General features: G+C 40.8%; 1 protein-coding gene across 3 annotated transcripts; it reads right to left on the bottom strand.

The window, feature by feature from the left end:
• Nucleotides 1-6526: 6526 nt before the first annotated feature.
• LOC148426827 (protein FAM110A) lies at nucleotides 6527-20732 on the bottom strand. 3 transcript variants are annotated; one of them, XM_088408668.1, is made up of 2 exons: nucleotides 20339-20732; nucleotides 6527-14027 (listed from the first exon to the last, which is right to left on the bottom strand). In XM_088408668.1, the coding sequence occupies exon 2, from the start codon at nucleotides 14015-14017 to the stop codon at nucleotides 12731-12733; it is 1287 nt and encodes a 428-aa protein (XP_088264794.1). In that variant the 5' UTR covers nucleotides 14018-14027; nucleotides 20339-20732; the 3' UTR covers nucleotides 6527-12730. The 3 variants fall into 3 exon arrangements, with proteins under 3 accessions (XP_088264794.1, XP_088264795.1, XP_088264793.1); XM_088408669.1 differs by lacking the exon at nucleotides 20339-20732 and adding an exon at nucleotides 20116-20249; XM_088408667.1 differs by lacking the exon at nucleotides 20339-20732 and adding an exon at nucleotides 18250-18370.
• Between the last annotated feature and the right edge of the window lie 2304 nt (nucleotides 20733-23036).

The following is a 23036-nucleotide window of genomic DNA, read 5'->3' as shown; positions in this document are numbered from 1 at the left end:
GATAAAAAAGCGTTTGTTTAATTTTGGACATTTTTGTTCTTAATAATAATAATAATAATAATAATAATAATAATAATAATAATAATAATAATAATAATAATAATAATAATAAATTAAATATCAATCTGTAGCTGTAATATTGTTTAATATAAGGAGTCCAAAATCACTGGGCACATCAATGACGTTTTCATGATCACACTACAACAGTCGTTTATTAAATAAATTATTTTGTCAAATTGTGGGGATTTATCTTAAATGCTTGTTAATCATTTATACCCTCAAAATGAATCACTGGCCCCCCTTGTTGAGTTGGGGTAAACACTCCTAAATCACTACAACCATCAATGAAGTACCCCCAATTACGCTACAACTGCTGTTTTTCTAATAAATTCCTTTGCCTAATTTTAAGGATTTTTAAAAAATGCATATTGACCATAATTTATCAATATATTGATCAATAGCTCTGCTGTTAGTTTGATTAGGGACTCCAAAATCCCCAAACACATCAGTGAACTCCCTCCCTTCATGCTACAACCTCTGGTTTTCTAATAAATCCCTTTGGCTTAGTTTAAGGATTTTTTTGTGCTTATTGATCAATATTTACCCATATATTGATCAATAGCTCTGCGGTTGGTTGAGTTACAGATCCCAAAACTCCCACACACATCAGTGAGATCAATCTCTTCATGCTACAACCTCTGGTTCTCTCATTAATCCCTTTGCTGTACCAGGGACTGTAGCATTAAGAGAGGGATGTCACTGATGTGTGTGGTGATTTTGGAGTCCCTAACCCAACCGACAGCAGAGCTATTGATCAATTTATTGGTAAATATTGATCAATAAGTATTGAAAAAAAAACTTAAAATTTGTCAAAGGGATTTATTAGAAAACCAGAGGTTGTAGCACGAAGGGAGGGAGTTCACTGATGTGTCTGGGGATTTTGGAGTCCCTAATCAAACCAACATCAGAGCTATTGATCAATATATGGGTAAATATTGATCAATCATCATAAAAAAAATCCTTAAAATTAGTCAAAGGGATTTATTTGAAAACCAGAGATTGTAGCATGAAGAGTGGGATGTCACTGATGTGTGTAGTGATTTTGAAGTCCCTAACTCAACCAACAGCAGAGCTATTGATCAATATATGGGTAAATATTGATCAATAAGCACAAAAAAATCTTTAAAATTTGGCAAAAGGATTTGTTTGAAAACCAGGGATTGTAGCATAAAGGGAGGGATGTGACAGATATGTGTGGTGATTTTGGGATCTCTAACTCAACCAACCGCCGAGCTATTGATCACTATATGGGTAAATATTGATCAATAATCATAAAAAAATCCTTAAAATTAGTCAAAGGGATTATTTAGAAACCCAGAGATTGTAGCATGAAGAGAGGGATGTCACTGATGTGTGTAGTGATTTTGAAGTCCCTAACTCAACCAACAGCAGAGCTATTGATCAATATATGGGTAAATATTGATCAATAAGCACAAAAAAATCCTTAAAATTTGGCAAAAGGATTTGTTTGAAAACCAGGGATTGTAGCATAAAGGGAGGGATGTGACAGATATGTGTGGTGATTTTGGGATCTCTAACTCAACCAACCGCCGAGCTATTGATCACTATATGGGTAAATATTGATCAATAATCATAAAAAAAATCCTTAAAATTAGTCAAAGGGATTATTTAGAAACCCAGGGATTTTAGCATGAAGGGATGGATGTCCATGATGTGTGTGGTGATTTTGGAGTCTATATTCCAACAAACAGCTGAGCTACTGTTCAATATATTGGAAATTATTGATCAATAAAAATAAACTAATCCTTAAAATTTGGCAAAGGGATTTTTTTAGAAAACCAGGGATTGTAGCATGAAGGGAAGAATGTCTTTGATGTGTGTGGTGATTTTGGAGTCCCTAACCCAACCAACAGCAGAGCTATTGATCCATATATGGGTAAATATTGATCAATAAGCACAAAAAAATCCTTAAAATTTGGCAAAAGGATTTATATAAAAACCAGAGATTGTAGCATAAAGGGAGGGATGTGACAGATATGTGTGGTGATTTTGGGATCTCTAACACAACCAACCGCAGAGCTATTGATCAATATATTGGTAAAGTATGGTCAATATGCTATAATATCCTACGTCTTTTCAGCGAAACAAACGGTTTAAATATTTTACAAATGTCTTTTTTTTGACATTGTAGCTGGTAGCCGTGTTATGAAGGAGGCACAAAGGCAACTTTGGTGTTTAGACAACATTTTGGCTGAGAGGTATTGAGCGCGAAAGTCCGAATCTTTCAATATCTTGCCAACTTTACTTAAGTGTAAAATAATAAGCATAATTCTTAAAATTTGTCAAAGGAGTTTTTTTTTTTTTGTTTTGTTTTTTTTGTTTTTTTTTAGAAAACCAGAGGTTGTAGCATGGAGGGTAGTCACTGATGTGTGTGGGGATTTGAAGTCTCTAACCCAACAAACAGCCGAGCTATTGATCAATATATTGATAAATATTGATCAATAAGCATAAAAAAAATCCTTAAAATAAGGCGAAGGGATTTCTTAGAAAACCAGAGGTCATAGCATGAAGGGAGGGATGTCACTGATCTGTGTGGTGATTTTGGGATATCTAACTCAACCAACCGCAGAGCTATTGATCAATATATTGGTCGATTATGGTCAATATGCATTTAAAACAATCCTTAAAATTAGGCAAAGGAATTTATTAGAAAACCAGCAGTTGTAGCTTAATTGGGGGGTACTTCATTGAGGGTTGTAGTGATTTAGGCGTGTTAACCCCAACTCAACAAGGGGATCCAGTGATTCATTTTGAGGGTATAAATGATTAACAAGCATTTAAAATAAATCTCCAAAATTAATAAATAATATTAAATAAAGACTCTGCTGCTCATAGAGATCAATTGCTTCTTTTCAGCGAAACAAACGGTTTAAATATTTTACAAATGTCTTTTTTTGACATTGTAGCAAGTAGTCCGTGTTATGAAGGAGGCACAAAGGCAACTTTGGTGTTTTGGCTGAGAGGTATTGATCGCCAAAGTCCGAATCTGCCAATATCTTGCCAACTTTACTTAAGTCTTGTACTTAAAACAATTGCAGACTTCAGGTAAACTGGCAACACAAGCTATCTGAAATAAGACAAGATGGAAAAAAAATACATAGCACTAGAAGCATTTGGAAAAAACGGATGAAATATGTCAAGGATCAAACCAGATAGAATTTTATTTAAAACATATTTATGAATCAAAAAACTCTTCAGTGGCAAAAACATTTTTTATGACAATGAGGAAGCGTGCATCAAAAGAGACAAACAGACAGGCATAAACAACAAAAACAACTTAACATGTCCTACTAGGATCAACATCTAGTTTGCTTAACAGTGAGCTTCCAGAGTGAAGTGGTGGTGATGAAGCCAACAACCAAACTAGCAGCTGATAATGTATTCTTAGCCGAACTTCAAATGCTATAAGGAGGAGGCATGCAGATCGTTTTCTACACAAGGAAACAATCTGCTTCACCCACATTTAAGACATGTTTTTTTGTACAAGGGTAGTGTATTTTGTCAGACATATGACATGAATGTCACATTGTACATAGTTCACAAAGGTGTTGCTGGAGTTGTTGGGTCTGTAATTTGTGTAGAGCTTCGAGTTCAACACACAGCCAGTGCTCAGAGGAAGAAGAGCGAGGTCCCAGATGGACTGACTGCTTCGGCCAAAGTTCTTGTGGTAGACAAGTGGGAGCAGTCTGCATGTTGTCCAGGTTGTCTTATGAGGTTTGAAGAGGGTAATGTGGACAAAGTGTGATTCCTTTTGATACATTTTGTTGGAATAAAGTTACTGAGCGATACAAGCAGCTTGTCTAAAATGCATCAAGTAAAAGCACAAAGAAAAAAACCTCTCTGAAATGGAATATCAATACATTATAATGTTTAATTATAAACATTTAATTCTCTGGATATTATAATGATTATAATATCCAGAGAATTAAATGTCTTTTGTGGAATTTAACAATCTGGCCAATTTGCATCAAAGGAGTTTCTGCTGTATGACGCGTTTTTACTTTTAAGCACTCAAGTATGCTGGCAGCATAATCGATGCAACACTGAATGGTGTTGAACTGAATGCAAAATACAATCGCGAAAAGTAATTACTGTACTAAGAAGTTTAGAACAAAATTAGTTGGTAGACTATGCCGGAACACAGTGGAGTGTTTTTTTAATGTCTTAATAAATACATCAAGATCAATATATATACATATACATATATACATCAAGATAGTTGATGAATAGATCCACAATAAGAAATGAAAAACAAAAAACAAAAAAAGAGTGAATAGTAACAAATCTGTTCCAGCAGCAAAGAACGATGTTTACACTGGATGACACCTTTTTTTTTTTTTTTTTTTTTAACTTTAGGGCAGGGATCACCAAACATTTTGAAACCGAGAGCAATTCTTTGGTACTGAGTAATACGAAGGACAACCAGTTTATGTGAAGACCCTGATCATGTGATTGATTTCTCACAAGAATTAAGGAACAGCTGTAGTGAATCAAGTGTAATATGTAATGTACAGTATATGTGATATGCATAATTGTTAGTAAAATTCCTGGAAAATCACAATGTTCTATCACTTGTGATTATATATATATATATATATATATATATATATATATATATATATATATATATATATATATATATATATATATACAGTCAGCCCCCGGCTTACGAGCATCCTGATTTGCGAACAATTCGCCATACGAGCGTGGATCAGGGAGAATTTTGTCCTCCGCTTACGAGCAAACCTCTCGTCTCACGAGCATTCCGACAAACCAGTCATTGAGTATGTAGAAATGTTCTCGCCTAACTGCGTCAACATATTCAGCAGTTGCGTCATCTACAATCATTAACAGATACTTATGGTGGTAACGTGAACGCTATTGGTCTTACAACCTCACACTGACTGTCTCACTCACGGTGTCTAAATATATATTACCATTTAAGTGTAGTGTTTGTACAGCTAAAGGGAAAAACAGCTGACATGAAATTAAATGTGCCGATTGCAAGACAAAGAATTGTCATTGGTTTAAATGTGTGTTTTTTTTTAATTAATTGTCAATACATTCCAACCGTTTAAAAAAAAAGTGTGAATAATTATCAGTCAGTCAAGGAGACGCCAATATGCTATTGGTCGATTAAGGTCACCCGGTCTCACTCACGGAGATGCTATTGGCCGACGTCACACGTCAATCACAGAAATGCCGATATGCTATTGGCCGAACGCCTTTATCTAGCTTGATGGGACAGGATGGAAGGAAGTAGACAAAATGAGTGAAAAACGGAATGTTTTGAAGACTTTGCAAACTTTATCTGTTAGACATAGCTTCTAAAATTACTAGCAGCGGTAAAGGAAGAAATAAGAGGATGATGTTTTAGTATCTCCGTGATTTGCACCATGACTGAAAGAGTTACTGTAACACTGTAAGAGCAATAGCCTATGCGCGTTGCCGTATTAACTCAAGAGGTTAATCTCTGCACCCTTTTACTGGTGGTATCACAGTGCCACATAATTGTTGCTTGATAAAACTGCATGTCATGTTAGTCGGCGATCTCCCGACATGCTTTGGGACAGCGCCATTGTTGCAATTCTGTGAGTTGTAACCAACGGTGAACTGACGCTCGAACAAGCTTTAAGTGAGGTGCCTAGTAAATACATCACACTCAACCTCCCCTCGGCCTCCACCCAGCTCAATTCACGTCGGGAAAAACAGCTGACATGAAATTAAGTGTGCCGATTGCAGGACAAAAAAATCGTCACAGGTTTAAATGTGTTTTAATCAATAAGATGTCAATACATTCCAACTGTTTAAAAAAAAGTGCGAATAATTATCAGTCAGTCAAGGAGACGCCAATATGCTATTGGTCGATTAAGGTCACCCGGTCTCACTCACGGAGATGCTATTGGCCGGCGTCACACGTCAATCACAGAAGTGCCGATATGCTATTGGCCGAACGCCTTTATCTAGCTTGATGGCACAGCTGGTTGGGATGGAAGGAAGTAGAGAAAACCCTGACTGAAAAAGTTACTTTGACACTGTAAGACCAATAGCATTTCTGATTTACCGTATTGACTTCGAGCATTCATCTCTGCTCACCTCTGCTTATCTCAGCACAAGTCACGTCTTTCCAAAGGTAAAAGTCAGTTTTCCCTTGTATTTATTATTTAATGCAACTGTACAGTAGATTATGTCAATTAATATTAATATATGTATACAGTGTGATGATTTTACCTAAGGCTTCTGCGCGCATTCACGAATTAACATGGGTTTGGATTGCCCGCTATACGAGCAATTCGAGATACGAGCGTAGCCGCTGAACGGATTAAGTTCGTAACCCGGGGGCCCACTGTATATATATATATATATATATATATATATATATATATATATATATATATATATATATATATATATATATATATATATATATAACTGTACAGTTAAATTAAATAACAAATATACAAAGGAAATATTACATTTACCTTTGGGGTGATGTGACTTGAGCTGGTGGTGGGTGGAGGCGGAAGGGCGCAGAGACCAACCCAAAGAATTTATTTATTTATTTTCTTAAACAAGAACATATCACTGGCGATTTCCTTCTCTTTAATCCATAATAGAAGAAGCCATTTTGTTGTTGACCGAGGTCCGTCCCCTGGCAAGGAAAGTCTTGCCCTTAGAAGATTGCCGAGCGGTTACGGCCATACTCACTAGCATGGTTAACTATGCTTTGATTTAGTATCCCTGGAGTGTCTTACACACCTGGTTAATGCAGCAAAGCCGACGTCCTGCATGTTCGACCCGCTTCCAGGTAAACTCGTTAAAGATTTATTCCCGGTCTTAGGGTCATCTGTCTTGAATATTATCAACCTGTCACTCTCCTCTGGCATTGTACCTGAAGCTTTTAAGACGGCCGTCATTCAACCATTACTTAAGAAACCTCACCTAGATCCTGAAGATCTCTTTAACTATAGGCCAGTGTCACACCTTCTGTTTATCGCCAAAATTCTTGAGAAAGTTGTAACACAACAGCTTAGCGATTTTATGATAGACAACAATAGATTTGAACTCCTTCAGTCAGGTTTTAGGGCCAACCACTCAACTGAGACAGCCCTAGTAAAAGTGACAAATGATCTTCTCTTAGCCTTGGATTCCAACATCTCATCAATATTATTACTGCTTGATCTTTGACACTATTGATCATCATATTCTGATAGAACGTCTTAGATCATGTGTTGGTATCTCGGGATCAGCACTTTCTTGGTTCAGATCTTACATCCTGGGAAGGATGCATAGTGTCTCTTATGGCGATGCGATCTCTGAATCTTTCTCTGTTTAATGTGGTGTCCCGCAGGGGTCAGTACTTGGTCCCTTACTGTTCAACATCTAAATGATTCCTCTCTGCGATATTATACGTAAACATGCTATTAGTTTTCATTGCTATGCTGATGATACCCAACTCTATATGCCCTTAGAAATAACGGATCCGTGCAAGTGCAGTAAACTGGAGGCTTGCCTTGCCGAGATTAAACAATGGATGTCTTCCAATTTTCTGCTCCTCAACCCTAATAAAACCGAGATGTTATTTATTGGCCCTGCTCATCATCAGCACTTGCTTAAGAATACCACGCTGAACCTAGAAAACTGTATTATTTCCCAAAGTAGTTCTGCAAAAAATCTCGCTGTGATATTTGACTCAACTCTCCTTTCGAACACATATTAATAACATGACAAGAACGGCGTTTTTTCACCTCCGCAATATAGCTAAAATTCGCCCTATTCTTTCTCTTAGCGATGCAGAAACATTAATTCATGCTTTTTTTACATCGCGCCTAGACTATTGTAACATTTTGTTTTCTGGACTTCCCATGTCCTACATTAAAAGCCTGCAGCGAGACTATTGACAAGGACGAGAAAGTTTGATCATATTACTCCGATTCTAGCTGACCTGCATTGGCTTCCAATACACATGAGATGTGATTTTAAGGTGCTGTTAATTACTTATAAAATTTTACACGGTTTAGCTCCTTTGTATCTTGTCGACTTAGTATCACCATATGTTCCGTCCCGACAACTTCAATCACAAAATGCCGGTTTGCTATCGACCCCACGGGCTAAAAAGAAGTCTGCGGGATCAAGGGCATTTTCCATTCGCGCGCCAGTACTATGGAATGCCCTACCTAAGGAAGTTCGCGCAGCCACCTCAGTAGAAATCTTTAAATCCCGACTAAAAACACATTTATATTCAAAAGCATTTAGTTAATTGAGCCTGTCTGCAGCTTTCTTCTTTTTTCTTTTTTCCTGCCCCCCTCTTCCGGCCGGGAGAGGGGGCTAGCTAGATGGTGAGGGTTGACTTGACCGCCTCCATTGGGTCCTGCGCTGGTCGACCATCACGGGTTAGGAGTTCGGCCCTCTGCGGTCCACCTGGCTGGAATGTGGGATGGTTCCTGCCCAATGGCTTTGCCTGCTGTCAAGACATCACTGCACTATATAGCACAATATGTTTTCTGTAATTTATATTGTTTCTGTGTCTGGTACATGCAGCATCCACTTCAACCTGTGGGCCTGGAAGGGGGCTCCTCCCACCTGTGGTCCCTTCTGGAGGTTTCTGATTTTCCCCAAATTGGGGTTTTTGAGTTTTTCCTTCCCCTTGTGGGAGCTTTGACAGGGGATGCTGTTGTGTAACTTAAACTGAAAGATGTCTCTGTACGACCTCTTTTCATCTGTGAAGCCCTTTAAGACTTCGGTGATTTAGGGCTATATAAATAAAATTTGATTGATTGATTGATTGAACTATGCTTGCGCCTCCTTCCTATTTTTTAATTATCTCCTACTTTTTTTCTATTGTCATCATCTTCTTACTTCTTCCTTTACCGCCACTTGCAATTTTAGAAGCCATGTCTAACAGATAAAGTTTGAAGTCTTCACAACACACCGACCAAGCTAGCCATCAAGCTAGATGGCGTTCGGCCAATAGCATATCGGCATTTCTGTGATTGATGTGACACCGGCCAATAGCATATCTGCATCTTCGTGACTGTGAACTTAATCGACCAATAGCATATCGGCATCTCCGTGACTGAGACCGTGACTGAGACCATGACTGTGACTTTATAAGACCAAGAGGATATCAGTGTTATCTGTCATATTGAAGAACAGTTATTTCTGTTAATGCAGCAAAGCGAAAGAAATAGCGTGGACACACTGACCGGCATGTTGGATTGCTCGTAAGACGATAGGTTTGTGCGTAAGAGGGAGATAAAAAACGCCGCGGTCCACGTTCGTAAGATGAAAAGACAGTTTATAGTTAGCTTAAAAAATGCAGTTGTCAACATGCTATTTTTGAGGTAAAATGGATGCTCCTTACAAATCAAAACTTTAAAAAAAATTCTCCCTTTGTTATTCTGCCTTGCAAAAATGACCCACAAAGTATTATGATTCTTTGCACTTACATCGATTGAAGCAGAAAGTATTTTGAAGTACCGTATCTTCCGCACTATAAGGCATACCTAAAAGCCTTAATTTTTTTAAAAAACTGATGGTGTGCCTTATAATCAAGTGCGCCTTATATATGGATCAATATTGAGATTGGGATCCGTAAATGGGGACTGAACTGACAAAGTAAGCTTTACCTGTTTCTTTTGTGTGTTTACAGTTGAACAAGGTTGGTCATATTGACATTGAGTTATTATGCTATTGAGAGTTTAGAGTTATTATTTGAGTTATTATTGTTATTACTTTGAGTATTACTATATTGTGATGGAAAAAGTTGTCATTAATATGTCATTAATTGAGGGTGCGCCTTATAATCTGGTGCGCTTTATATATGGAAAAAGTTTGAAAATATGTCATTAATTGAGGATGCGCCTTATAATCCGCACCACCTTATTGTGCGGAAAATACGGTAATTGAATCGAATCGTTTTGAATAAAAAATCGCTGAGAATCAAAAATCAATTCTGAATCGAATCGGGAGACCCCAAAATTGGAATTGAATCGAATCATGAGAAAACCAAAGATTCTGACCTCTACTAATAATCTATAAATAATATCCTGAATTATAATATTCACGATTTTGACTACCAAATAATATACTACCAAGGCAATTCTGTTGTAAACATTTTGCATAATCCAAAGACTTTGCCAAAACCCAACACAATTTCTTGAATTGCGACCAAAATTGGTCGGCCCGTGAGCATTTGTTTAAGTGACCAACCAACACTATCGTTGTGCACATGTCTTTAACCGCTTTCTGTTGACAGCCTTGGGGTCCAGTCAATGTGCCCCGAGGCCGAACTCAGCCAATTAAAATATTGGAGTGGCATACTCAGACTCAAAACGAAACAAACTTGTTCAGTTTTGGCGGATAGCGGCAGGAAGCTAGCTCAATTTTCATTGTAACCTAAATATGAATAATGAAGATGCTTTAATAAACAGTAAATTTAGCACTTTGCCGTTTGGCCAAAAATGAGAAATTAAACATTTAGCTGATGGGTTTTAACATCGTTCAAGCATGAAAGAACAAAATCTGCACCTTCAACTCTGAATGGCTCAACAGGAACGTGGCTACCTGCTTGCGTGATTAGAAAATCACAGTACACAACAAAAACAACAATGAAATTCAAAGATCAACTCGACTGAGAGAAAAAGTGAATGACAACGGTCAAGAGAAAGGTGCAAGTGCCTAAGCTACGGAGGTACTGTAAACAAACTGCAGCAGTTTCCGAGGAAGCTTGTGATACCATGGTTTGCTCAAGTGGATGAGAGATTTTGCAAAAGTGATCACCTTAGCGCAGCACAGCCAGTGGTAAATTCAGCAAATCATTTTCATGTACTGAATTTGAATGTGCAACTAAAATTGCAAGGTTAACTATGCGTGCGCCTCCATATTTTTTTATTATCTCCTGCTTTCTTTCTATTGTCATCATCCTCTTACTTCTTCCTTTACCGCCACTTGCAATTTCAGAAGCCATGTCTAACTGATAAAGTTTGCAAAGTCTTCACAACACACCGACCAGCTGTGCCATCAAGCTAGATGAAGGTGTTCCGCCAATAGCATATCAGCATTTCTGTGATTGACGTGACGCCGGCCAATAGCATATCGGCATCTCCATGACTGAGACCGTGACAGTGGCCTTAATCGACCAATAGCATATCGGCATCTCCATGACTGACACCGTGACAGTGACCTTAATCGACCAATAGCATATCGGCATCTCCGTGACTGAGACTGTGACTGTGACCTTATAAGACCAATAGCATATCAGCGTTTCTGTGACATGCGAGAATAGTTAATTTTGTTGATGCGGACATAGTGCGGACACACTGACCCGCATGTTGGATTGTTCGTAAGACAAAGGGTTTGTGCGTAAAGAGAGGGAACAAAAAACGCCACGGTCCACGTTCGTAAGATGAAAAATATGTAAAACAGGGTAAACCGGGGCCCCACCGTATTTCCGATTTTTGCATTGATCCTTTCAATGGTAACTTGTGACCAGGGTGCAATGGAATTGTTTGTGTTGAGATCCCCAAATCACGGGGTGCTCATGGACAACTTATATTTGCAAAGACTTCAAAGACTTCATTGAGCTGCACTGCCTGACTCCCATTATGCAAAGTTCTCTCGATGCATTGAGGGACTTGTAGTTGACAAAAGGCTTCCATCCAAGAACTAAATGTAGGAAAGCTTTTATTTTGCCGCAGGGAAGCATTTCATGCCACACATAACATTATATCTGAAGATTCCCATCTGCGAAATATGGTGCATTGAATAGCTGTTAACATTTTCTTTTCTTACAAATTGAAAATTCTTGGAAACGAAACAGGCTTGGAATAATGATATGTAAATATACATATGTACGGGTATTGCTGATGCCACTGAACTAAAGGGGTGAAAGTAATACTATATTGATATTGGACGATGTTATGAGCCTTTCAAAGTCAGCCAAAGTTGGGTTATAAGGCTAGGTTAGTGAAAAATCCCCAGACACCCAGTTGTTGAACAATTTTGACACTCCTGATCTAAGGTTTTAACTCATGCGGGCGCTATGTCACCCACCCCTCCTCAAACCCTTCTGCGCGGGAGAGATTTTTTTTTGTTTTTCCCTTATCCAGTTGTATGCCGGGAAATGCGATGTTAACACGATTTATCCCACAGCCGAATCCCCCCAAATGAGTCTGTGTATTGTGTGTGTATGTGTAAACAAACACACACAAATTTCAGCTGCTAGCATATGGATGCTCACTGACGTGAAAATGTGTGTTGGCGCAATAATGTGTGTGCTTTGTTGACAATAAAGTGCAAATGTATATAAACACTACACTTGCATGCCAACAGAACGGAGTACAAAAACTGTCTTGCAGCCAAAAAACACGTCTTTCATGACGTTCAGAGCATTAGCAAGCTTGCATGTGCAACACTCACATGTCGATTCAAACTTAAACAGTACCGTTCCTTTGAATGAGGAAGTTTGAACCTTGTCAATCTATTATTGCTCGCAGATACAAGGTAACAATATTCAAGGTTAACAGGAAGGGAAGTGGACTTCCTCAAACGAATGAGAATGAGAAACGTGAGATGAACCAAAAGGCCACAAAAGATGAAAAGACACGACTTCCCCGCTTTTTATAAATAGACCCCTGAAAGTACGATTCTAGACGTTGGAAACGGCGTTGTTGGTGTCTCGCGCTTGTCGGATGCCATAGAGCCACTTGATGACCCGGGCATTCCTCTCGATGACGGAGATGCTGTAACGGATGCGGGCATTTCCTCCAGCGGGCCCGTCATCCTCGTCCCGGTAGTCCTCAAACCCACCGCGGGCCGTGTCCGCACACTCTGAGCTGGGTGTGCTGACGCTGCAGAGCTTAGGGATGGACACAATGTCCGAATTGGCCCTGGTGAGGTGCTCCATTTCTCCCATGCCCTCCACCTCATCGGGATCCAGCCCGCAATAATTAAAGAAGCGCTCCAGGTCAGCTGTGGCCCGGGAGTAGCGGTCGCTCAGGTCCGACTTGGAACGGTGTAATGACGGGTGCTTGCGGGTCGAGTCCTTGGAGCTGGTGCTGGACAAGCGGGTGAAAGCGGGGGACGCGGGTGGGATCATCCCTGTGCGGAGTAGCATGGGGCTGGGTGGCAGGTACGAAGGAGGCGAGGGTGCGGCTCGCTCATTGGTTTGCGGCCTAGCCAGGCTCTGGGGGGTTGGTGGAGCAGGTGGGGGCACCACTTGACCCTGGGCACTTTGTCGGGATCTGAACGGGGGCCTCTGGGGCTTCCCGATTTGCGTATGAGGTCGAACGTCAACCCTACGTACCATGACAGCATTCGTAGATGAGATATAGGCTGATGGGAGTAAGATGCGGGGCGACCTCCCAGGGGCAGGGGGGGGTCGGCAATCGGGGTCGAATGGGGAGGATGCGCAGGACAAGGAGGGAGCGGTGCTCTGCGTTTTCAGGTGATCTGCTGAGGTGCCGCTGCCAATAGTCTTGGCTCCTGAGGATGGGGACGACAACGAATGGGAGGTGGATGATGACGAGTGGGACAAGGGCGGTGGGCCGTAGCGCACGTCATTGATGAGGTTGTTCAGAATATCCAAATTGAGAGGCGGGCCTCGTCTCCCTCCTGGTACTCCGCCAGAACGCGGACTTTTGTGGGCTTGGGGGGTACCGGCATGGCACTGCAGAATCATGGCCGGGGGGACAAGGGGTTTACGGATGATGGGCGGCTTGACTGCCGCCTGCCGCGTCAGTGCCACCTGCTGGCTCTTGACGTACTTGGCCTTGTCCGCCTCCAGACGCTCCACGGCGCTTGGCTTGCAGCTAGCCGGTTCGGCTCGGCGCCGAAAGTAGTCGGGCCATTTGGTGAGGATCCTGAAGGGCATGGCTGAGGCAAAGGGTGTGCCCGTCAGAGCTTCGTCGGAGGGCTGCAGGGTTTCCACAGGCATGATTGTGAGGCTGACAGACATGAAAAACACTCGGCTTTAGTCACAAGCGTTTTCATTTTCAATAGCACACAAAACAAAGAAACGGTTAGCTTGGATTTCCACGTCACAGTTTTGAGCGAAGACATTTTTTTGGAATTTGCAACTATTTTGTGTTTTGTCGAAGATTAAGCAGAAAAAAAACATTACAGAGCTGAAATCTCTGTTGGAATGTCAAAAAAGGCCAAAATTCAAAAGGGCACCAAGACCAAGTCTTCTAACTGTTTCAGACTGGCGGTCAGAAAATGCTATTGTGGAACGCGATTTAAATCCATTCTGTCCCATTGATGCCCATTATAAATAGCCATTTTCCTTATACTGTAAACCTGTTGTTTTTTTTAATGCATTTGTTATGATTACTGTATGAATTCCTTCAGCGGGCCCTCAACTGTTGGTCAAAAAAGAACTTGATGCCTTGAAACGTTTAACACGACTAATCCAGTAGGTGGCACCAGAGTGTGGTTAGTGAAATTTCTTTACAAAGGCTCGCTGCACAGCGGTGGTATATTTAAAAGCACTATATTGCATGAGCAGTATGTATGTGTTTATGCATTGGTGCTTGAAGGTATTTTTTGTTTTGTTTTTGCCAGTGCATGTTATTGTTTACTGAAAAAAGTAAGGGTGTGGCCACAGGAGGTGGGTGCATCCTGTAGGTCCCTACAGGACTGTTTCGAGTCAACAGACTGGGAAATTTTTAAGGAAGCAGCCACCTACAACGGCATCACAGATATTGAGGAGTACACAGACACAGTGACCTCCTACATCACCAAATGCATGGACGACGTGACCCATATCAAGAGGATCACCACACGGACCAACCAGAAGGCATGGCTAACAGGAGACGTCTACAGGCTGTTGAGGGCCAGAGACAAGGCCTTCAAAGCTGGGGATGAATCAGCCCTGAGAACAGTGAGAGCCAACCTGTCCCGTGGCATCAGGAAAGCCAAAAAAGAATACACAAACATGATAACCTCCCACTTCAAGGACAGCAAGAATGCACACAGCCTATGGCAGGACAGTCAGGCTTTCACAGACGACAAACCTGCACCACAAAGTTGTGAGAGCGACATCACTCTGCTCAAAAACCTAAACAGTTTCTTTGCACGCTTTGAGGAACAGAACACCATCCGCCCACAGAAAACACCACCACCATCGCACGACCAGCCTTTGTGCCTGTCTGCTGGCAGCGTGAGGAGGACACTCTCCGCCATCAACACCCAGAAAGCAGCAGGTCCAGACAACATCCCTGGCAGGGTGCTGAAAGACTGTGCAGAGGAGCTAAAAGATGTTTTACAGACATCTTTACCAACTCCCTGAAGCAAGCCATTATGCCATCAGGCTTCAAAGCTGCCACCATTATACCTGTGCCAAAGAAATCCTCCCCATCCTGGTTCAATGACTATTGTCCGGTGGCACTGACACCCATCATTATGAAGTGCTTTGAACGACTAGTCCTGTCACATATAAAATCCATCCTGCCCCCCAGCCTGGACTTGTATCAGTTCGCTTACAGGGCAAAGCAATCCACAGATGACGCAATCTGCTCTGCCCTCCACCCGCTACTCACCCACCTGGACAAGAAAGACTCATATGTGAAAATGTTGTTCATAGACTTCAGGTCAGCGTTCAACACCATACTACCGCAACAACTCACCTGCAAACTGGACAAACTGGGACTCAGCACCTCACTCTGCAACTGGCTGCTGGATTTCCTCAGCCAGAGGCCTCAGGTGGTGCGTCTCAGGCAGGATCACCCTGAGCACGGGGGCCCCACAAGGCTGTGTGCTCAGCCCCCTCCTCTTCACCCTATTGACACGACTGCACAGCAATCCACAGCTCCAACCACCACGTGAAGTTTGCTGATGACACAACACTGGTGCGCCTCATCTCCAACGGCGACAAGACTCACTACAGGAAAGAAGTGGAGCTTCTGACCAGATGGTGCAAACACAACAACCTCCATCAGCAAGACCAAAGAGATGGTCGTCAGCTTCCAGAGAGGCCACACCCAACACCCCCCACTGACCATCTTAGTGCAGCACCAAGTTCCTGAGGGTACACGTCCGCGATGTTCTCTCCTGGACCACCAAAACTGCATCTCTGGCCAAGAAAGCACAGTGGCGTCTCTACTTCCAGCGCAAAATGAAGCAGGCAAGTGCCGCGCCACGCATCATGACCACATTCTACAGAGGAACCATCGAAAGCATCCTCACCAACTGCATCACCGTGTGGGGCGGGAACTGAACTGACTATAACAGGAAGGCTCTACAACGCATCGTGAGGACAGCTGAGAGGATTATTGGTGTTCCACTACCATCCCTGCAAGACCTGGACACCACCCACCTCAGCCGCAAAGCCATCATGATTGTCACCGATACAAGCGACCCTGCACACAGTCTGTTCAGCCTCCTGCCCTCCGAAAAGAGGTACAGGAGCCTCAGCTTCCTCGCCACCAGACTCAGGAACAGCTTAATCCACCAGGCCGTGAGACTGCTGAACTGACGTGAACTGCTGAACTCTCTCTCCAATCAGCCCCAGCCAGAAGAAACACCTAGCTGGCAGACGAAGGTCATTGGACTCCCACCCCCCCCCACCCCCCCCCTAAACTAGGTTTAGTTTTTAGTTTAGCAACACTAGGCAAAGTAGCCCTAACATACTGCATATTACTATTGATAAGAATCTAGTTTTTAGGATTGCCTCGTCTTGCGCACCTGTACTTTGTTATTGCACATGTAAACGCAGAAGATAGTGAGAAACACAATTTTGATTCCTTTGTATGTTAAGCACATGTGAAAAAATTGACATTAAACTTGACTTAGACTTTGAAATATATGTTTGACCTGACCGTTGCCGCCAGTGTGCGCTTCCGTGTCTGTGTCTGTTGTGCTAATGCAAAGGTCCACGTCCGAGGTCCGAGTGTTGGTTTGGGCTGAAATGTTTTGAAATTGGGCGTGTAAGTCTTGAACGTGGGCCTCAATGTCTGCAAGTGCTGTTTGAGAACGTGTATGCTTTGCTCTGTTTGCTTTCCACTCACTTTGACAATTACTTTTAGAAGACGTGTGTGCGGTGTGATGTTTCAAGTCTGCTGACAAAAAGTACCTAGTGACTAAAGTGGAAGCTTCAGCTATTCGTCCTTTGTTTGAATATGAATCGGGTATTTTTGAGCGTCCAATACAAACTTTTTGTAAAAGCACCTGTCTGCAGCTAGAGGGCAACCCCTGACAAAATCCTGCCGAGTGACCGGTGGGCAGGGCTGATAAAAACAAAACAAAAAAAAACATCTGCCTAGTGATTCTTGTGTCAGTATCAACTATTATTGGTCCACTGATTGAAAATGAATGTTATTGGATGTGGGCATTTTCAGCTAGTATACTAGTCTGTAGGGCTGACAAAAACTGCCTCGTGATGAATGTGTCATCATCAACATGAATATGAATGTGTGAAAGTGTTTTATGTGCCAAAACTCCTTGGGCACTCTGATCCGACCAGTGCAGCAATGGAGAAGCGCTATACTGTTCAGGAAGCTTGCCATGGCTTACTAAATGGCTTTCAAAGAACCGCAGTATTAAGTGGTCACCTAACAACGAGGTGGAGGAGCATTTGGTGGCGCCTTGCATCCTGTTGCCCGGTCCAACCGCATATGCCACATCCAGAATAAGTGATCCTGAGACCACATTCAGGTTGTTCTTCACAGAACACAATATAAATATAATCGTGGTCATGATGAACTTACAAGGACGCAGAACATTTGCAGACTGGAAAACGTTAACCTCCCAGGACCAGGACTGTGTTCTATTTGGGGCTGCTCATTTTGGCTGGGGTCTACAAATTGAAGCATGAGGCCACCATCAGCCTCTGGCACGTGAAGAGGGGACGGCCGATATTTGTCAAGACTATGCCACACACATGATTTGTGAACATAAATCGCTCTTTGCGCTTTGATGATAAGTTGCTTCTGCCACAGCGCCATACTCGAAAAAAGTTGGCGTCTTTATGGGACGGTTGGAGTGTACACTGGGAAGCCTCAAGAAGGCCCCAGGGAGCTCAATGTTGGCATGCGGGTAGTTCTTGGACTGTGCCACACCCTCACAACGGACAATTTTTTTTTTTACCTCCGTTCCTTTGGCCACAGAGCTAAAAAACAAAACAAAACAAGAAGGGCTTTGGTGGAAACTATAAGAAAGAACAAGCCTGACCTTCCCGCACAACTTCTGGACATCAGACATTGGCAGCCACTGGCCAGCAAGTTTGCATTCACCAAGGACATGTGCTTGGTGTCATATGTCCCCAAAAAGGGCAAAAATGTGCTCCTACTGAGCACCAAGCACAGACAACCAAAGGTGGAAGATGGCAGAAAGCAGAAACCCCAAATTGTTTTTGACTACAACCAAAACAAAGGAGCGGTCGACCACTTGGATCAGGTAAGAACAGGTTTTGACTTTTTAAGCGCTTTCTATCAAAGCTCTCTTGACATCTGATGTCATCTAATTTTTTTCATCAGGCTTGTGACACATATTCCACTCGCCAGCAGGCACAGAGGTAGCCATTGTGCCTATTCAATCACATGATTAACGTTTCACTCTACAACGCCTTCATCCTTTTCACAGAGTGGAATCAACAAAATAATTTCAAAAGATGCACTCACAGAACCAGAGGTGGAGCTCAATTGTCAGAGTGCAGCCAAACACAGGGTGGATCAGGCCTGTGCTGTTCCCCACCCTGCCCAATAGGAGGCAATGTGGCCATTGTTCTCAGCCACGAAAGGCCTCTAAGAGTTGCTCTAAATGTGGCGTTCAGATAAGCCACAAAAACACCAAGCCGACTTGTTTCAATTGATGAAAAAAAGTTAAGTTTGTTCTTTTATGTTATTCTATATGGTTGTAAATGGTGGATTTTTATTATTGTATATAAATTCTTGTAATTACAAATCCTTCCTTGTAACTTTAATCTTTTTAAAAAAAAATCTAATTATCTAGTCATAAATAACATTTTCCACCTATAATATACAGTACTTACACTTACAAGAATAATACACTTACAAGAATAAAACACAGGATGTTTGGTATTGTCACAACACTATATCAATTTTAAATCTTTTTTTTTTTTAAAAAAAACATTCATGAAACGGTCTGATGTCGCTGAATATTTTGAGCAGTTGAAACTAAAAAAAAAAAAAAAAAAAAGAGTGTTTAAACTGCCCTTATCAAAAACTGGCCATGCATAAAAAAATTCTGTTGCTGACTTATTGACACATTCAATATTTTAACTATGTTATATGAAATGATCCACAAATATGTTGTTTATATATATATATATATATATATGAACAACATTGTTAGTTTTACTATTAGCAACATTTTGCGATTATTGTCCATAAAAGGGATATTTGCTATTTTTTTTAACTAGATAGGTATGATGCCACTGACCATTTTGAGTTGTTGAAAGTAATAATATATTCATAAATTCGTTATGACACCTCAAAAGCAGTGACATTTTTTGGAAGAAAAAAAAAGTGTACTATGTTTTTTCAAGGGTTATCAAGAAGTATATAAACCAGCCGCTGCCTGTTCACAATGTGTCAAATCAGAAACAGACTTAACACGCAGCAAATACAGTAAATATTCCCAACTACTGATCTCTAAACAGAAATTCCCGAACTCGGAAAACAAAACTTATGCATTAAATTTTATACAACTACAGCATATTACATTAACAATCAATCCCTTGCAAAAGAACTGCCGGAACCCGGAAGCTATTCAGAAGCGCACACAGTAAGTTCTTGCTCGATACTATGGAATACCTCCACTCCTCAATTTTCAATCTTCTATCATCGGATCCAAAATGGCGACATGTGTGTGACTCTTTATCCTGTAGATCGTGGTGTCCACAAGAAAAAGAAAGGCAATGACCGTTAAAGAGTGAAATGCATATGATTGAGTGAAATGGGATACAAAGTAAAAAACATTCAAGAGACTGTATGAATCAGAAGTATGACGGATGAGAATTGCACTTATGACATTTTTAATTCACTGTTTTTTGACGGACGGTCCATCAGTGCCTACCTTTGCCAATTAGCAGCAAATTTTATTTTTAGGATTTCCCGAGGCCTGCTTAAAAATAGCCGCCAAACCGCCAATGTCTCTCGGACCTTAAGTTTGACAGGACTTTAGTTGCTCCCAGATTCTTGTGGTGGCAAACAGAAGGGATTCTGAAGCTTTGAAAATTCCTCTCTGGTACTTTTGTCTTTTCTTGCGGTGGTCCCCCCTCCCCCCTCAAAATGCTTACCGCTCTCTAGATGAAAATACCAGGTATCCCCCTTGTCCCCGTCCAGCCTCAGCGAATGGCTACTCAGAGGATGGGGTCGATCAGGGTCAAATTCCACATTGGATTCAGCAAGGACGCCTGTTGGCTCAGCTGGCGGTGACCCAGATGAGGGGGAATGGGGGGCAGGAGTAGGCAGGAGGGGAAGGGTGATGGTGTTAAGCTGCCAATCGGGGTCGCCGCTCAGACAGTTGGAGGTGGGGATCAGCTGAGGTGGAACAAAGATTCCCAGGTCAAATGTGTCCAGATGTGATCCAGTACAAAGTACAGTCTTGATGAGTGTCGAGGGGGGTCCAAATCAAATGGAAGTCACTGAAAAATAAAATGCACACACACACTTTCTCTTTCACACACATAAGTCAGGGCTCTCCTTAATACTGAAGTGGAGCAGACGGGACGGAACTTAATACGCTCAGGGGGTGGGCATAGAGGCGGGAGTCAGACATTCATTGGCTAATGCAGACCAATCGGATTCTTCCCCCTGTGTGAGAACAACAGCACACTGGTGCGGGATTTCATTCAAATGAAAATTCTTTGAAAGGAAGAGCACGTGTGTGAGTGTGTGTGAGTGTGCGTGCGTGTGTGTGGGTGTGTGTGTGTGGGGGGGGGTGTCCTATGGGCATGACAGCTGCAAAAGGCCTTTTTTTTATTGCACAATGACTTGCATTTAAAATGTGAACACAAGCTATCCCATTCTTGTACTCTTAACAAAGAATTGTGTTTGAATTTTAACCGATTCATCAAGCTACTTTTCAAGCATGCCGGGTGTTGTCTTAAAAGTGTAATGCGAAATATTACCATACAACAAAAGCATATTGCGATATACAGTATTGGGAAATATTTGTTAAAAAACGAACAAACAAGCATATATATGAACAATGACCGAAAAAAACAGAGGGACATTATTAGAATGGACAAATTCTATTTATTGTTGACATTAAATCCCAGATACTAAGTATTAAATTGATACTTGGGTACATTAAGGACATTAGATTTTAAATACTTACAGTAAGTAATAAAGGTCTGGATTCTTAAAAAAAGGTGAAAATACATTCCTGGCATTGATTGAGTTAACACAGTTTGAAATAAAAAAAATAAAATAAAAAAAAGTGGACATGCTGCTTTTTTCCGAAAAAGAATGGGGGACGTTCCTCTTCACATTCTTTTTTACCTGCCATTTTTGCTCTTCAACCGTCGCTGAAACGTATCTGTGTGTAAACAAAGCGAAAACTAAATACAGACACTGTAAACTATAAAAAAGACAGCTGCACTGGCCGTGTGCCCTAATCATGTAACTTAATTACATACAAAACGTTAATTATATAAAAATGATTTCTTATCAATGCAAAACCTTTGGATGGAGCCAAGGGAAATACCTGGCACAAATGAAAATGCTAACAATCTAAACGCATACAAGGCAGCACTATATAACATGCTGAAAATAAGAACTAACATTAGCTGACATGCTATGCTAGATATCAAGAAACTAATTGTAGGAACATTATCATAAATGAAAACATTCTTACAAAGAAAGTACAACTTACAGACACTCGTGGGCCACAATTGTAAGTCACCGCTACATTGTCCTTTGTCACTACAAGATGTAATATCAACAGCGGCCAGAAGCGACGCCAAAAAATAAACATTAAGTCAAACAAAGCACAAATCTATGAAAAATACATCTATCTATCTATCTATCTATCTATCTATCTATCTATCTATCTATCTATCTATCTATCTATATATATATATATATATATATATATATATATATATATATATATATATATATATATATATATATATATATATATATATATATATATATATATATATATATATATATATATATATATATATATATATATATATTACTCACCTAAACAGCTGACCCCCACTTATTTCATTACAAAATCCATTCGTCTTTCTTTTCTCAGAAAGACTTCAACTGTTGTAGAGTTTGTATGTTTCATTTCCAATAATACATCCCTTTCAAGTGATATGGAGGTTAATGCTGAAAGCTGCACTCTGATTAGTCTACGTTTTCCAAGCTACTCTTCTTCAAGCCATTGTGGGTTCAAAAAAAATTAAAATAAAAAAAGCGAGGAGATTTGATTCTGCTAAATATGCGCAGGTCTTCGCTGTACGCTACGCCTTTAGAGCATATCACCCAAGCAACACGGTATAGGTTGGAGGAGCAACACGTTTTTGATTTAAATAACTTTATTGAACAGCTTTATTTACCTTTATTTACAACTTAACCAGTCCATTTAACGCTTTTTTTTAATTTAAATATCTTGATTTGACAACTTCAATTTTTCAATGTTAAATGGTTGATGAACATAGTACTGCATCCCTGCAGTGAGCATCCAATACGTTCTAAATGGTCACCTTATGGCTCAATTAGCTATTGCAACTGTCTATTAACAATATGGGCCCGTTCACATATGCCTTTGCACACTGCACAGAAGCCTGCACCTGTCGAATGCTTAATGTCCTAAATCAGCTATTTAATATTTAAGTCTCTTTGATTGAATGTCCGGACTCTTACTAAATATGAAAGTACCTCCCTGGCATTGAAAGAATTAATATCTTTTAAAAATGTGATATTTTGAAATTCACCAAATTGCGTTTTGTATCTGTGTTTGCTTGCTAATGAGGC

This window comes from Hippichthys cyanospilos, chromosome 2, assembly GCF_059441005.1.
Source record: "Hippichthys cyanospilos isolate Australia breed blue-spotted pipefish chromosome 2, RoL_Hcya_1.0, whole genome shotgun sequence".
Classification (NCBI taxonomy): domain Eukaryota; kingdom Metazoa; phylum Chordata; class Actinopteri; order Syngnathiformes; family Syngnathidae; genus Hippichthys; species Hippichthys cyanospilos.
This window is presented reverse-complemented; position numbering and strand designations above follow the sequence as displayed.